Below are 17,706 nucleotides of genomic sequence, written 5' to 3' on the forward strand. Positions count from 1 at the left end.
AAACATACGACATTGGCTATTTTAGATACTACTTTATGTGTCATTAATCATTTTTGTCCAGTTTTACAAAATACATGTCTATATATATATATTACTTTATAATATATGTTCAGGTGAACTCTAAACATTTTTTTTCAGTGAACTCTGTTCTCTTGTGGATTACAGTTTACTTTCATTAAAAATGGAATAGGATTTCTTATATATATAAAATATAAAAGATATGTAGCACTCACCACCATTCACTTTATATTTTAGTTGTGATTTAAAAATGAGATTTGACTAAAGCATTTAGCATACATGATCATCCATAATATGTGCCCTACTCCTTAATTCTTACTGGTTACCTTAGAAATTTTAAATGTGATTGACTTCTTTAGATAAATGTACGTTAATCACACATGCCCCAATGTGGTATTGAAAGCAAATTAAAAATTTTAAACTGGGACCAGGCTCAGTGGCTCATGCCTGTAATCCCAAGTGCTTTGGGAGGCTGAGGCGGGAGGATTGCTTGAGACCAGGAGTTTGAGACCAGCCTGAGCAACATAGTGAGACTCCCCCATCTACAGAAATAAAAAATAAAAAAAATTAGTTGGGCATGGTGGCACATATCGTTAGTCCTAACTACTCAGGAGGCTAAGGTGGGAGGATTGTTTGAGCCCAGGAGTTTGAGGTTGCAGTGAGCTGTGATTATGCCACTGCATTTCAGTCTGGTCAGCAGAGTGACTCTTTCTTAACAAAACAAAAAAATTAAACATTGCTATTTTGCCAGCCTATTAAAATCATACTAAAATTTAGTTTAGACTTTGCCCAACATTTTATTTTTGACAGAGTGGTCCCATTTACTGAAGTGGTTTGTAATTAATAGCACTGCATTCAGCCATTCCTAGGTCTTTCTTGAAGGACATCAGCTACCCAGAGCTAATGTGTAACTCTACACTGGCAAATTTAAGCTACTCCTCCCTAGAAGAAATGAGAGTGATTAAAATAGATAGTTGCTTTTCTTGGCAGTATCACATTACTGTGAGGGAAAAGGGCAAACAAGAGTCTGCAAGGTGTATTGAGGAGTTCCGGCTCTGCCACAAAAAACTAGTTTTTATGACTTTGGTCAAGTTATTGTACCTCACTGGCCTTAACTCACCTGTAACACAAACAGTTGGATTAAATGACCTTCACGTTTTGTTGAACTTCTTAAATCCTGCAATATCTTTTCTGCCATAAACAGAGAAAGGAAATAGATCCTGTGTATGTAGAAAGGTTAAAAAGATTAACACATTTCCTAGAATAAATTCCAATCATCAGTAATTGACTACAGATACTTGAAAGATGACTGATCAAAGCATGAGGGGAAATTGAGAAGAGATTTTAATTATAACTTAAGAGTTAATGAAAAAGGAGGCCAGGCATGGTGACTCACGCCTGTAATCCCAACACTTTGGGAGGCTGAGGCGGGTGGATCAGTTGAGGTCAGGAATTTGAGACCAGCCTGACCAACATGGTGAAACCCTGTCTCTACTGAAAATACGAAATTAGCTGGGCGTGGTGGCGCACGGCTGTAATCCCAGCTACTTGGGAGGCCGAGGCAGTAGAATCACTTGAATCTGGGAGGTGGAGGTTGCAGTGAGCCTAGATCGCACCAATATACTCCATCCTGGGCAACAGGAGCGAAACTCTGTCTCAAAAAAAAAAAAGTAATGAAAAAGGTAAGATCATCAGTTGGCTAGAAATAATAACATTAAAGAATATTCATGGAATGTTTGCCATATTCCTAGGCAGAGAGCTTTCTGGTAGACATTTAAAAATTGTCCTTGCAGAGCCTGGCCAATGTGGCGAAACTGTATCTCTACTAAAAAATTAGCTGGATGTGGTGGTGCACACTTGTAATCCCAGCTAGTGGGGTGGCTGAGGCATGAGAATCGCTTGAATTCGGGAGGTAGAGGCTGCTGTGAGTCGAAATCGTGCCACTGCACTCCAGCCTGGGTGACAGAGCGAGACTCTGTCTCAAAAAAAATTAATGAATAAGTAAAGTTGTCCTTGTATTTTCAAAATTAATGATTCTTAGTGTGATTGAAGATCTGCTATTTAAAATTTAAATTTTTGGTACATCTATATGGAAAGTTTATGGGTATGAATTTGTGGGGTCCCTACCAGCAAGCTGTTATGCAAACTTTGGGTAAAGTAAAATTTTGTACATTAGCTGTATTCAAGGCATTGCCTGTTAATCATGTACTCTAATATTGAGCTTTTGTTTTGTTTTTAGTTTGCCTTTGAGAGAGAAATTTAAAAGACTGAACCTGTAATCCAAAATTCTGAAGTTAAAATAGGTGTTATAGTCAGATTTTTCCAGAATTTACATTGCTTTGGAGTAAGATAAACATTTTAAAAACTACTAAACTCATTGAGACTAATATCAGGATATTGTTAATAAATAACTTCTGCAGTACACTAATTGCTTCTCTGATGGCTAGTGTTTATAAATCTTTTAAGGTTGTAACATAAAGAATTTACTTAATGATAACCCTGCCTCCAGAAACTTCCAAATTGCTGAGTTCTAAAAGCTCTTTTGTCCATTGAAAGATCCTCAACCAGTGGCTAGTGTTTGTTTTTCTCTCCTAGTATTCTAGTTATGTTACCAGAATGAGATAAAGGTTTTTTATTCTAATTCTCTATAATCTTTTCTTCATCCTTTGTTTTCTTATACTTTTAGTATACTAGAGTATTCAATGGGAAAGGTATTCAAGTTTTTAAGTAAACTAATTTCTTGCAAGATTTTCCAATTTGACTTCTGTATTATAACCAAAATTACTAGAAAGCTATTAAAAAGTGTTATACAAATATAGAGACATTTAGAATTAAGGTGAGTGGGGTTTGAGTTTACTTGACAGGTCTTTTAGCATGTTGAGTATTTGAATGCCTCTTAGGGGAAAGGAATATATATATTCTTACTTCCTAAGAGTGATTCTGGTAAGTAATGATTGAGTTTTTTCTACTAATATTCTCAGTCATGTACTGAGAACATGAAGACGTATCATGGAATTTAATTTTATGCCAATTTTCAACATGGGGTGAAATGTGATACATAAGGGAAATTTAAATAAAGCATCCTACTTTGTAATATGTGGTAAAAACTTATACCCTTTTAATTATAGTTGGAGACCATGTACGTTGGTCATAATAGTTCATTACATGTACGTTTATATATTTCAGAAGTCATTTTTTAAAGTTTTTGCTAAATCACACATTAAAAGTGAATTAATATGCTTTGTTGTTGAGTTTATGTAGTTGTTATATGTAGTGTATTCCTAATTCTTAAATACTTCCTAATTCTTAAATTTGAAAATGTAGTATTTGTATTTTACCATACTCGTGACATTATATTTTACAGTTATTTCTTATATTGTGAATGTTAGGCACTTTGCCTTTTTATATTGTTCTTTTCATATTAAAACAATGTAAAGTTACTGTTAGTGCATTTAATGAGATTGGATTTGTTTAGAACTATTGAATGGTGAAGGATGACAAAAATATGGTGATAACAGGATAATGATTTCTTTGTGTGAAATTTTATTTATAGCAGATTGTTGCCCTTAGTTTTCTAACTTTTGCCGAACATTCTTTAAAAATGTACTAATGAGGTTAAAGATTTTCTTTCAGTTTTATTTGATTTTTTTTTGTTGTTATTTGCAGTATATCAGTTTCCTGAACGATTTCAATTTTGGTATTGTCAGTGGAAATTAAATAATAAAGGGACAATTATGAAAGAACTATTTTTCTCTCCTAGTGTCACTGAACTGTATTTTTAAAATTATGGTTTTTGATTACTACATCCATCTTAATAATGTCTATTCAGTATCTGTAGAGCAATCCTTGTCTTGCTTATTGTGTGTGTATGTCTGATGTTGGACAAATTACATGTGTCCCTTTATTGATAGCCTATTCTAAAACCATGTGAGGAACATTGGTTTACATAGGGATATATATAGTTTATTAATAAAACCTTAGTTTGTCAACTTAAATATATTTTAAATACAAACTTAGGGATAAGAATTTCATGAAATACTTGAAAACTGTTGAATTTTAGCATAAACCCTTATAGTCTCATACCTGGGATGTAGCTGACAAATTATTGCATTGTAAAATGAATCACGTGAATCACGGAAGCTTTAAACTTTTTCTTTTTATAGCCCTACCTGAACCCATCCTTCCATCCCTCCAAAAAATTTACCCAGTAAGTGTTTCTTATAAATTATTATAATACATTTTATGTCAAATGTATGTAGAACTATTATAAGTAGTATTAATGTGACTATAAAAGTAGTAAGGTTAAGTACATAACATTTTCTATATATACCAAGAGAACATTTAAAATGTTTCATATTCTGTTTCAGAAAACTCTCATACTTGTTATTTTGTTATTGGCAGACAGTCTGGTCAGTTGTGTTAATGGTGGAATTTGTTTTGCATGATGCTCAAGATTATCACTAATGGAGATTAAATATACTCAGTTGCCCATTTGGCCTTATTCCAGTTTTCTTCCTACTATTTTAAAATATAGCTTCACAGGATTTCTTTAGTTAGTAACTCAGACATTTTTTAGCCCAGTATATTTATACTTTGAAAAGCAGGGGGAAGAGAAGTTGAACAATTGGATAATCTTTTTGTCTTTAATTTGATCTTGCCAAGTAATACACCAAAACAGGTAATATTAGTACACTATTCTTGTCTGCATAATACTATGAATCCTGCTGACATTAATTGGAAACGTTCAAGAAATGAAGTGTGGCTACTAGAAAAGATTTAATATGTACTTAGTTTGAGTTTAGAGACACATACGTTATGTATGTATTCATCATCTATAAGAATCCTTGTGTTTCTTTTTCAGTTTTCGTGTTCTTTCTCCAGAATTCTCTGTTTCTTTGTTTTATATCATTAGTGTTTTCCTCCATAGTCATCCTTTTTCCTGCATTTATTTGGAAATAATATTTAAGCTACTTGTTTAGAATGTTTGACTGCTCTTCTGAAACCACATAATTTTTACATATTGGTTTCATATACTTATAAGAAGAGCTGTCTTCTGAACTTACTAAATAGTCATATTACAAAGAGAAATATAATCAGCTTAGACGATTAATTTTCAAAAAACGTACTTATTGTGTTACACAAAATATAACAAATTTACTTGAAATGGAACATCAACTAATACAGTTTAATATCTGATAATTGAGAAGGACCAATGTTCTTGGTTTTGAACATAAGTTATTATTGTAATGCACACATGCAAGGTGCTGGATAATAAAGGTTCATTTTAATACAGCCTTGCTGTAGTGGAGATCTCACATTCTGTGGAAGGTCATCTACTAGAAGAGACTGTATAACAAGAGCCTTTTTTTTTTTTTTTTTTTTGATACGGAGTCTTGCTCTGTCGCCCAGGCTGGAGTGCAGTGGCCGGATCTCAGCTCACTGCAAGCTCTGCCTCCCAGATTCAGGCCATTCTCTTGCCTCAGCCTCCCAAGTAGCTGGGACTACAGGCGCCGTAACTTGAACTTTTTGACCTTATTCTTTGAAATCTTTTTTTATATTCTTTTTTTTTTTTTTTGTAGAGACGGTCTTGCTGTGATGTCCAGTTTGGTCTCAAATTCCTGGCCTCAAGTGAGCCTTCTACCTTAGCCTCCCAAAGTTCTGGGATTATAGGCATGAGCCACTACACCCAGCCTGTTGGCCTTCATTTTGAATGTTTTTATCTCTCCATGAAGTATTGACTCTTCTGTTCGTACTGAAAGGTCATATTTCATTTTATTGACCCAATCTCATCTTGCTTTAAGACCCAGGTGTCAGTGTAGAAAGAGCTGCATATGTTCTTTAGCAAAGGATCTAATAAACTTATCCCTAAAATAATATTGTGTATTGAAAAACGCTTCTGCAGCAGTCTCACTTAAAACCCTATGCTACATGAAGCTCTTTTTACTAATATAGGACACTGGCAAAATATCAGTGTACTGTGGTTGGGGTCAGAGGTAACGCTTTTATAATACTCAGGTTCTTACTAACGGCCCCATTTTCACTTCTGTGTTCTGTTTTTCTTATTATCTAGCTTTCTTCCATGACAGAGTCCTGACTTCTGTTCATATCCACTACCTCTGGCCCTATATTCTCCATCTGTTTTGCTTATAAGCTTATTTCTATACCTGCAATGGGGAAATAGATTTAGCCCCAAGACCTTAAAAAATACTAATAGCAAGACCTACCAGATTAGGAATCTCCTGATTTGCATTCACATATAGTTACATTGCCATCATAAATATTGAATTTGCCTTTACTATAAGATTTTTGTTTACATGGGTAGGGACTTAACTACCTCTTCTCACACAGGATTTTTTGTTTTATATGAAACCTGTAAGCTGGTCAGCAGAACACATTTTTAATAGTCCGTCTGATGTAACAAACAAATCAGCTTATTTGCTATTAATAATAACCAGCCGGGCACGGTGGCTCATGTCTGTAATCCCAGCACTTTGGGAGGCCGAGGTGGGTGGATCACGAGGTCAGGAGTTCAAGACCAGCCTGGCCAAGATGGTGAAACCGCATCGCTACTAAAAATACAAAAATTAGCCAGGCATGGTGGCAGGTGCCTATAATCCCAGCTACTTGGGAGGGTGAGGAAGAGAATTGCTTGAACCTGGGAGGCGGAGATTGCAGTGAGCGGAGATTGCGCCACTGTACTCCATCCTCAGCGACAGAGTGAGATGCCGTCTCAAAAAAAAAAAATATATATATATATAATAACCATAACCATTGTTTGTTTAGTATCCATTATATGTCAGCATACTGTACATTTTATACACAATTTTAAAAATCCTGAACAAATACACTTGCAAGGTATTATCCCTTTTTCACTAATGAAGGGACTGTTTTAGAAATGTTACATGATTGATCCAAGTGGTACTAACAGTTTTTCCATTATACTGTTTCTTGGGGGAAGGCAAAATTATGGTAGTATTCACTAACATTTTACCTAATTTCTGTTGCTTATTACATTTTATTTGTATACATCTGATTGTTCTTATACAGATATACCTTTAAGGACAACAGTTACGGCAAAATTTCAGCTTGTATAAATAAGTTTAAGAATGACTTACCATTTTAAGTAACAACAACAACAAAAAACTTTGTTACTTTACAAAGGAAACCACAGGGTTCTTTTAAATTTGGAGCTTCTCTAATACAAAATAGGGTTTATTTTTAAAATAAAACAATTTTGGAATGGAATAAGTTTGTTCAGTATACTGTGCTTTTTAGTCATTTTCATATTTTCTTTTCAAAATTTGTAACATTTTAAATATTTTAAAAATTGGTATATTTCAGTTCAGTTGTGATATGAAAGGGATAAAAGGCTGTAAACATTGTGAAGACTATATTATAGTATAGAATTACTGATTATTACTAAATTCTTATTGACTTAAACAACATAACTGATAGAGGGCAGAGTATTTACTATTCAGTTGAAGAAATGAAGCTGAGAAAGTTAAATATATAAACAGATAAAGCTTATGAAAGAATCTTTATTTTAATGCAAGCATATTACTATGAGGGTTAACTTAAATTTATGCTAGGTAGATTTATCAGTACAACTTGTATTTTTTAGCTATTTGTTTCCTTCCCTAAAAGTATCTTTGTACTCTAGGAGTCGCAAGAAAATAACCCTCTTCTTTTTAATAGTTATGAAATAAAGAATTCTAGAGCTTTTCTGTATAGTTAAATGTTAAAAACACCTTAAATTATACATATACAGTAATGTGCTGCATAATGATGTTTTGGTTAATGACAGACCACATACATGATGGTGGTCTCATAAGATGATGATAGAGCTGAAAAATTCCTGTCACTTGGTTTTTGCTGTACTATACTTTTTATCATTATTTGTGAGTGTACTCTTTATGCTTAAAAAGCAAGCTAACTATAAAATGGCCTCAGGTAGGTCCTTCAGGAGGTATTCCAGAAGGAGACATTGTTATATGAAATGACAGCTCCATGCATGATATTGTCCCCAAAGATCTTCCAGTGGGACAAGATGTGGAGGTGGAAGACAGTGATAGTGATGATCCCAATACTGTGTAGGCCTAGGCCGATGTGTATGTTTGTGCCTTTGTTTTTTAACAAAAAGGTTTAAAAGTAAGGAAAAAAAAATTAGAAAAAATCTTATAGAATAAGGATATGAAGAAAGAAAATATTTTTGTATTGTTGCGCAGTGTGTTTTAAGCTGTGTTGTTACAAAACAGCCTAAAAGTTAAAAAGTTTTTAAAATAAAGTTACAGTAAACTAAGGTTAATTTATTATTGAAAAAAGAAAAAATTTTAAATAAACTTAGGGTAGCCTAAGTGTACAATATTTATAAAGTCTACAGTAGTGTATAGTAATGTTCTAGGCCTTCGCATTCACTCACTACTCTCTCACTGATTCACCCAGCAACTTCTACTTCTGTAAGCCCCACTCATGGTAAGGGTATACTGTTTTTTATCTTTTATACCATGTTTTTAGTGTACCTTTTCTATGTTTAGATACACACATACTTATTACAGTTGCCTACAGTATTCAGTAATAACATGCTGTGCAGATTTGCAACCTGTGCAGACATACCTTTGAGGTGTTGCAAGTTTGGTTCCAGGCCACCACAATAAAGTGAGTCACATGAATTTTTTGGTTTCCCAGTGTATACAGAAGTTATGTTTACACTATCATGTAGTCTTTTAAGTATGCAATAGCATTATATCTAAAAAATATACATGCCTTTGTTTAAAAATACTTTATTGCTACAAAGTGCTAACGATCAGCTGAGCCTTCAGCACCAGTTGTGGAGAATCTTGCTTTGATATTGACGACTCCTGACCAGGGTGGTGGTTGCTGAAGGTTGGTGTGGCTGTGGCAGTTTCTGAAAATAAGACAACAGTAAAGTTTGCCACATTGATTGACTCTTCTTCACAAAAGATTTCTCTATAGTGTATGATGACCTTTGCTAGCATTTTACGTACAGTAGAACGTCCTTTAAAATTGAAGTCAGTCCTCTCAAACCCTGCCACTACTTTATCAGCTAAGTTTATGTAATGTTCTAAATCCTTTGTTTATACACTTACAAATATTATCCCTCTTTCACGAATGAAAAAACTAAGTCTTAGAAAAGTTACGTGGTTGATCCAAGCAGTACTGGGATTTTGTTGTCATTTCAACAAGATTCACAGCATCTTCACCAGGAGTAGACTCTATCTCAAGAAACTGCTTTTCTTTGCTCATCCATAAGAAGCAGAACTTCATCTGTTAAAGTTTTATCGTGAAATTACAGCAGTTCAGTCATATCTTCAGGTTCCACTGCTAATTCTAATTCTCTTGCTGTTTCCACCACATCTGCAATTACTTCCTCCACTGAAGTCTTGAACCTCTCAAAATCATCCAAAAGGATTGGCATTAACTTCTTTTAAACTTTTGTTAATGTTGACATTTTGACCTCCTGTGAATCACGACTGTTTTGAACAGTATCTAGAATGATGACTTTTTTCCCAGAAGGGTTCAATGTAGTTTGTCCAGATCCATCAGTGGAATCACTATCTGTGGTAGTTATAGCCTTGTGAAATGTATGTCTTAAATAATAATACTTGAAAATGAAAATTACTACTTGATCCTTGGTCTGTAGAATGGATGTTGCGTTAGCAGGCATGGAAACATTAATCTCTTTGTACATCTCCATCAGAACTCTTTGATGATTAGGTGCACTGTCAATGAGCAGTAGTAGTAGGTCTCAACAGTGGGCTTAAAATATTCAGTGTACCATGTTGTAAAGAGATGTGTTGTCATGAAGGCTTTGTTGTTCCATTTATAGAGCACTGGCAGAGTAAATGTAGCATAATTCTTAAGGGCCCTGGGATTTTGGAATGGTATATAAGCATTGGCTTCAACTTAAAGTCACCAGCTGCATTAGCCCCTAACAAGAGTCAGCTTGTCCTTTGAAACCTTGAAGCCAGGCATTGATGTCTCCTCTGTAGCTGTGAAGGTTCTAGATAGCATCTTCGAATAGAAGGCTGCCATTTACACTGAAAAATCTGCTATTTAATGTAGCTGCATTCATCTGTTGTTCAGTGTAGCCATGTTAATTAGGGGAGATAACTTCTGGATAACTTGCTCTAGCTAAGCATTTGCTGCTTCACTTTGTAATTTTATGTTATGTAAATAGCATCTTTCCTTAAACCTCATAACCAGCCTCTGCTACCTTCCAACTTTCCTTCTGCAGCTTCCTCACCTCTCTCATCCTTCACAGAATTGAAGAGAGTTAGAGTCTTGCTCTGGTTAGGTTTTGGCTTAAAGAAATATTTTGATAGTTTGATCTATCCAGACCAATGAAACTTTCCATATCAGCAATAAGGCTGTTTTGCTTTTTTATCATTGATGCGTTCACTGGAGTAGTACTTCAAATTTCCTTCAAGAACTTTTCCTTTGCATTCACAGCGTGGCTGTCATTAGTGCAAGAGCCCTACCTTTTGGCTTGTATTGGCTTTCAACATGACTTCCTCACTAAGCTTAGTCATTTCTTGCTTTTCATTTAAAGTGAGAGATGTGTGACTTTTCCTTTCACTTGGACAGCCATTGTAGGGTTGTTATTTGGCCTAATTTCAGTATTGTTGTGTCTCAGAGAATAGGGAGGCCCAAGCAGGGGGAGAGGGACAGGGGAATTGCCTGCCAGTCAGTGGAGCAATCAGAATACACATAACATTTATTGATTAAGTTTGCAGTCTTAGCGGATACCATTTGTGGCACTCCAAAACAATTACAGTTAGTAACATCAAATATCACTGATCACAGATCACCATAACATATAATAATAATGAAAAAGTTTGAAATATGAGAATTACCAGAGTGTAACACAGAGACCTGAAGTGAGCACATGCTGCTGGAAAAATGGCTCTGCTGATAGACTTGCTAGATGCAGTGTTGCCATAAACCTTCAATTTGTAAAAATTGCAGTATCTTCAAAGGACAGTAAAGCAAAGCGCAACAAAACGAGGTGTGCCTGTATATATACGGTTGACCCTCTATATGTGGGTTATGTGTCCATGGATTCAACCGACCACACATCAAAAACATTCAGGAAAAATAAAAATACAACAATAAAAATAATACAAATAAAAAACCATAGTGTAACAACTATTTAGATGGAGTTTAAGTTGTATTAGGTATTGTAAGTAATCTAGAGATGATTTAAAGTATATGAGAGGATGTACATAGGTTATATGCAAATACTTAACCATTTCATATAAGGGACTTGAGCATCCCCTGGAGCCCTGGAACCAGTTGCCTGGGAATACCAAGGGACAGTTGTATACACATATGTATAACGACTTTTTTCTTTTTAAAAATTGCCCTAATATGATGAAGAGATTGATCAGTTACCTGAAACAGGCTATAAATGAATACCTTTGAAAAGATTTAGCCAGCCACGGTGGCTCACGCCTGTAATCCCAGCACTTTGGGAGGCTGAGGCGGGTGGATCACGAGGTCATGAGATCGAGACCATCCTGGCCAACATGGCCAAACCCCATCTCTACTAAAAATACAAAAATTAGCTGGGTATGGTGGCACACCCCTGTAGTCCCAGCTACTCAAGAGGCTGAGGCAGAAGAATCGCTTGAACCCGGGAGGCAGAGACTGCAGTAAGCTGAGATCATGTCACTGTACTCCAGCCTGGGCAACAGAGCGAGACTCTGTCTCAAAAAAAAAAAAAGATTGAAAAATTTTGGTGTAGATTTTTTTTAAAAAGTGGTTACAAAACATTGTTTTAAAGTTGGCACTACTTGAATTTTGAAAACATAGGAAAGTTAATTTGGAAATAATACATGAAAAGTTTCAGAAGGTAACCACACTGCATTGTATAAATGTGCAATAATAATGACATGTGGCATATACTAAACAGTTAATAAATCCTTACAACAACCATCTGAGTATTTTTCCTTTTCTTGTATTATAAATGACGAAGCTGAGGAAAGCTAGGTAACTTGTTTAAATGCTTGCAGCTAGTAGAAGGGTGATGCTTCACACTTCAGTCTGACTTCAAAGTTAATGCTTTTAATCTCTTCATTATAGTACCTCTACTTTGTTACTTACGTTGATTTCACAACTTTTAAATCTGAAGTCAGATATAATTAAAGGAAATTTTATGATCAATCTTTAACATATATCACCAGATTAATGATGACTTACCTGCGTGCAATTCAGATAGCTTTGCAGAAACTTGAAGATATCACTTAGTTGTTGTTCTTTTCAGGCAGAACTATTCCCTATCAGTTTTTCTTTTCCTTGTAACCTTCCTTAACATATATTTCTAGGGTCTCATAATTCATATTGTTAGGAAATTATGCTTAATCTCTTTTAATAACTTAAATTTCTATTTACCTGGAGATGGAAAGGGATCATCTTTGACTTAAGCCTTTCATCATTTAAAGAACAGTTTTCAAATAGAAGGTTAGCCAGTCTAACTTATTCTGGAAAGCACTTAATTGTCCAAATTTCAGACTTTGAAGGTAACATAAGATATCGTGGGACAGTCTCAGAGAAAATGATGGAATCTGGCAAAAGGTATTTTTACCATTATTAAAGACAGTTCGATGAGCAGAAGCGGTGAGAGTTCTCAGATGTTTTTCAAGGGGTTTTCTATTTAATTTTTTTTAACTTGAAGAGAAATAAAAGATTACGTGTCTTCTAAAGGATCAACATTTAAAAATCATTTGGAAATGTTTTCAGGAGTTAATACGTTATACATTTGATTATCAGAAGCCCAAAATAACCCAAAAAATATAATAAATCTTCCCTCTATATAGGCACACAAGCAACAGTAAAAATTTGTAACCCAAAAATGTATTTATTAAAGAGATGGATGTTTATCAGTTTAATTGCTATTCCGTGGACTTACTTTGTAATTTTAAGGCTGCTTTCTTTCTCTTTGACTTTTTGGTTGCTCTTTATGTACTTTCTAAAATATTAGTTTAAGTTCTGAACCCCTTTGTCCTATCTGAAATAGCGTGTATTTTTCTTAAATACATAACTACAGTGGGGAAGCTCCCTTTTAAATAAATTCTTTTTTTTTTTTTTTTTTTTTTTTTTGAGATGGAGTCTTGCTCTGTTACCCAGGCTGGGCTGGAGTACAGTGGCGTGGATTTGGCTTACTGTAACCTCCACCTCCCGGGTTCAAGCGATTGTCTTGCCTCAGCCTCCTGAGTAGCTGGGATTACAGGCATCCACCACCATGTCCAGCTAGTTTTTGTATTTTTAGTAGAGACCGGGTTTCACCATGTTGGCCAGGCTGGTCTCTAACTTCTGACCTCAAGGGATCCGCTCACCTCGGCCTCCCAAAGTGCTGGGATTACATGCATGAGCCACTGCGTCCGGCCTTAAAAAAATTCTTTGTTGACATTTTAAAGCAAAGAATCTTTCTGTAATGTGAATGGTCACTAAAAACTGGGGTTTTCTTTTTCTTTTTCTTTTTTTTTTTTTTTGAGATTAAGTCTTGCCCAAGCTGGAGTGCAGTGGTGCAATGATGAGCCCTCGAGGCTCAGTCACTTCTCATGCCTCAGCCTCCTGAGTACCTGGGATGACAGCAATGCATCACCATACCCAGCTGATCTTTCAACTTTTTTTAGAGATGGGGTGTCACTAAGTTGCCTAAGCTGGTCTCAAACTCCTGGTCTCAGGGATTTCGTAATTCATATTGCCGTGAAATTATACTTAATTTGTTTTATTTGATAATCACCTAAATTTCTTTCTGTTTGCCTGGAGATGGAAAGTGATCATCTTTCACTTAAGATTTTAAAGAAAGAACAGTTTCCATATAGAAGATTAGCCAGTCTAACTTATTTCAGAAAGTGCTTCATTGTCCAAAGATTGATCCTTCTGCCTTAGCCTCCCAAAGTGCTGGGATTACAGGCTTGAGCCACCATGCCTGGCTTAGGGGATTTCTTAAGGATAGATAGAATTACTATTTACTGGTAGCTGCTTTTAGGTGTCCTTATCTTTTTTAGTTTTGGTTTGGATTTCTGCTTTAGTTCTCCCTCAATAAGCATGACCTGACTCTTTTTGTGTATGACCATGAAAAAGAACAGTGGAGCTAAGAGGAGACTGGCCAAATTGTTGGTCTGAGGTCATTCAGCATTTTAATGGAGTGGATCTCATGACTCTTCAGTTCTTAATGTCATAATTGCTGACCTTTTTCTTTAAATTATTGAACAAAATAAAAATTTTACAGGAGGTACAATCATTTTTTAAACTTCAGATAAGAAAGTGACTTCTGTTTTAGCATATTCAGTTCACAAATTGAATGCTAATTGTGCTTGGTGCTAGGAATCAAAATTAGTAAGAAGCTTTCAGAGCAGGAGCTATGAAACAGTGACGTACTTACTTGATCTACATTATACCTTTTGTTTGATTTGCCAGAAAATAACATTTAAATTTTATAATTTTAAATATTGTTGCCCTAAGTTCAATTTTATACCTAACGAGTAAGAGTTAAAGAGGAATAGAGGCACTGCATCTGTGCTTCCTTCTGCCTTTAGTCTTTACTAATTGAGGTTTCTTTCCTACACCCTCCTCTTTTTAAAATTTCTACTTGCATTTTAAAATGTAATTGATACTACAGCTGTTAGAATGTAAGGGGAAAGTCCCATGTTGAGGAGTATCAACTTTATGAATTTGGTTGGAATAGAATTTTTATTCCAAGAGAAAGGTAATCACTTCTTGGTAGTTAACAATTATTGATAGAATTATAGGTAATGGAACAAGGGAGGAGGTATTTTTGTTTTCTTGCTCCTTTGTTTTTATTCATATTTTGGGGGCACTAGCATTAAATGATGCACTATGCTATTTCTCTACTACCATTGTTCAGAGATTCTCCTTTTTTTTTTTTTTTGTCTCACTCTGTTTCCCAGGCTGGGGTGCAGTGGCGTGATCTCAGCTCACTGCAAGCTCTGCGTCCCAGGTTCACGCCATTCTCCTGTCTCAGCCTCCTAAGTAGCTGGGACTACAGGCACCTGCCACCGTGCCTGGCTAATTTTTTGTATTTTTAGTAGAGATGGGGTTTCACTGTGTTAGCCAGGATGGTCTCGATCTCCTGACCTCGTGATCTGCCCGCCTTGGCCTCCCAAAGTGCTGGGATTACAGGCGTGAGCCACTGCACCCGTCCGGAGATTCTCCATTTTTTAACTTGGCATTATCTAGATGTCTTTAATTACATTAGTATCTATAAGCCCAGGGTTAAATAGGTAGTTTGGAATCTTAACTGTAGTTGTCATTCTGCTGCCTTAACTAATTTAACATTTCTGTTCTGACAGCAGTGGAGAAATAGAGAAAACCATCCCTGATGGCACTGTGCAAATTATCTTGTATTATTTTCTAATTGATGTATATAAATGGACTTGATAATTTATATAATACATTTAGTATATTTGAGAGCCAGAACTTGCTGTTAATAGAGGAAAGATGAATATGAAAATGAATGGCATAACATAGGAAAACAGGATAAGTACCCATTAGTATTCTTTCTAATAGGTGTCTTTGTTCCTGGATTTCAGGCAAATGATATCCTCTTTTATAAATAGTATGGTAAAAGCTTGCTGAATATTGCTTGTTGGTATGCTTCCTATCTTATTTTCCCTGCCTTCTTTGTCTTTTCAAGCTTAATTCAGGTTGAACATCTCCTCTTCCACCTAAGATACAGAAACAAAGCAAAATTTATAAAATCTTAAAATTAGTATAAGTAGTATTTCTATATTAAGGGTACTCTTATGGCCTTTGAGAGAAGTTTGAAGTGACAGAAAAAACTCTTACTTTGTGCTTGATATAGCCTTTATACATATACTGCTTCTTGTAGGAATTATTAAGAATGAGATAACCTTTATGAAGAAATCTATATGGTATTGGGTAGAATCTTGGTATGCATAGTAAGGCTTTATTTATGAGTTAGAAAATCTTTTGCTAAATAGCAATCTGTTCGGTTAACTGAGTGCTGTACTCAAGCCAAGGATTAGATTGTTAATTTTTCAGGTACATTCTGGCCTACTGCAAATACTGGTGAAGTCTTTAGTGGAAGAAAAATTTCAGGTTTCCAAATTGCCAACGTAGAGAAAATTTCTTCTCTCTTTTTCAAAGAGGAGTCTAGTTCAGGATTTATAAAGTTTCTTAGTGTCTGTTTTAAATGGCTTTACATTTTTTCCCCTTCTTTTTGACAGGAATCTTTTAGTTCTGCTATACAGCTGCACCTTGTACATCAAGCTCCATGTAATGTTCCTCCTTACCTCTCAAAGAATGAATCAAACCTTGGGGACCTCTTACTGGGCTTTCTTAAATATTATGCTACAGAATTTGAGTAAGTAAAACTTTAAATTGTGTTTGTTCATTTATATATATGTGTGTGTATATATATATATGTGAATATGAATATATATAAGTGAATGCTACAGATTTGGTCAGAAGCTATATTTGTCATTTCTAGTGCTGTCAAGTTGTCCAGAAATGTATAGTTTATAAAATTTCTTACATGACAGTGAATTATTAGAAGCTTAATAGATTTTATATTCTTAGCTAATAAATACATTCATAGTCCAGTAAGCCCAGTTTTAGTTGATTTCAATAGTGATAGGCCCTATGTGTTGGTCCTGTGCAGGTGCTGTGTAGTTTGGAACATCCATTTTCTGTAAACTTAAAATGTATAGTAAAAAACACTGCTAAGACAGACTAATAAAGATCTGTTTAATACTTGGCATCTTCATAAATAGTTGTGTTAGTATGATATAAAAATCAAGGAATGTGTCGTTTTGTTTTTTCTTTTTTGAAGATGATATGTAAACATGAAACAAAGAATGTATAATCAGGCTGGACAGCACTAAAAGTTCTTATGTGAGTTCTAAGTTCAGATAGAGTGGAGTTAGGAGTTATTTGCAGCTCTTCTGATCAATCTGGAAAAGCTTGAGGGAAGAAGAGAGAAGATTTAGAAATTGTACAGTATTAGAGGCAGGTACAGTTACCAGAGTGCGCCATTGCACTCCAGCCTGGGCAACAACAGTGAAACTGTCTCAAAAAAAAAAAAGAAAAATAGTATTTCAGATAGTTTTGACACAGAATTCACACTTAACTATGATACTTACAAGTATAAAAAGGTAAGAGCTTTTATTTATTTATTTATTTATTTTTTTGAGATGGAGTCTCACTCTGTTGTCTAGGCTGTAGTGCAGTGGCACGATGTTGGCTCACTGCAACCTCCGTCTCCCGGGTTCAAGTGATTCTCCTGCCTCAGCCTCCCGAGTAGCTGGGATTACAGGCACCCGTCACCACACCTGGCTAATTTTTGTATTTTTAGTAGAGATGGAGTTTCACCATATAGGCCAGGCTTGTCTCGAACTCCTGACCTAGTGATCTGCCCGCCTCAGCCTCCCATAGTGCTGGGATTACAGGTGTGAGCCAACGTGCTCAGCCACGGAGCTTTCACTTATATAAAGATGAGGAAAGATTAAAGACTGGATGAGACGTAGTACATAAATGGACTGTAAAGGTTTAATGGTTATTCTAGAGTTCTCTTTAAGATATTGCAATAACAATAGCTAATGTTTAGTGAGAATTTATCTAGTGTCCTGTAGTAAGCTGAGTGATTCCCATGGATTTCAGTTAATCCTCACAATAACCTCT

The 17,706-nt window shown here is 35.3% G+C and overlaps 1 protein-coding gene across 11 annotated transcripts in view; it reads left to right on the forward strand.

Moving 5' to 3' along the window:
• Positions 1–17,706, forward strand: part of TENT2 (terminal nucleotidyltransferase 2) — a 73,272-nt gene that overhangs the window by 39,807 nt on the left and 15,759 nt on the right. For all 11 annotated transcript variants that reach the window (XM_015140204.3, XM_078004192.1, XM_078004191.1 and 8 more), the window contains 2 exon segments: positions 4,182–4,225; positions 16,254–16,390. In XM_015140204.3, coding sequence (XP_014995690.1) covers positions 4,182–4,225; positions 16,254–16,390 — 181 coding nt within the window.

Source organism: Macaca mulatta, chromosome 6, assembly GCF_049350105.2.
Source record: "Macaca mulatta isolate MMU2019108-1 chromosome 6, T2T-MMU8v2.0, whole genome shotgun sequence".
Lineage (NCBI taxonomy): Eukaryota > Metazoa > Chordata > Mammalia > Primates > Cercopithecidae > Macaca > Macaca mulatta.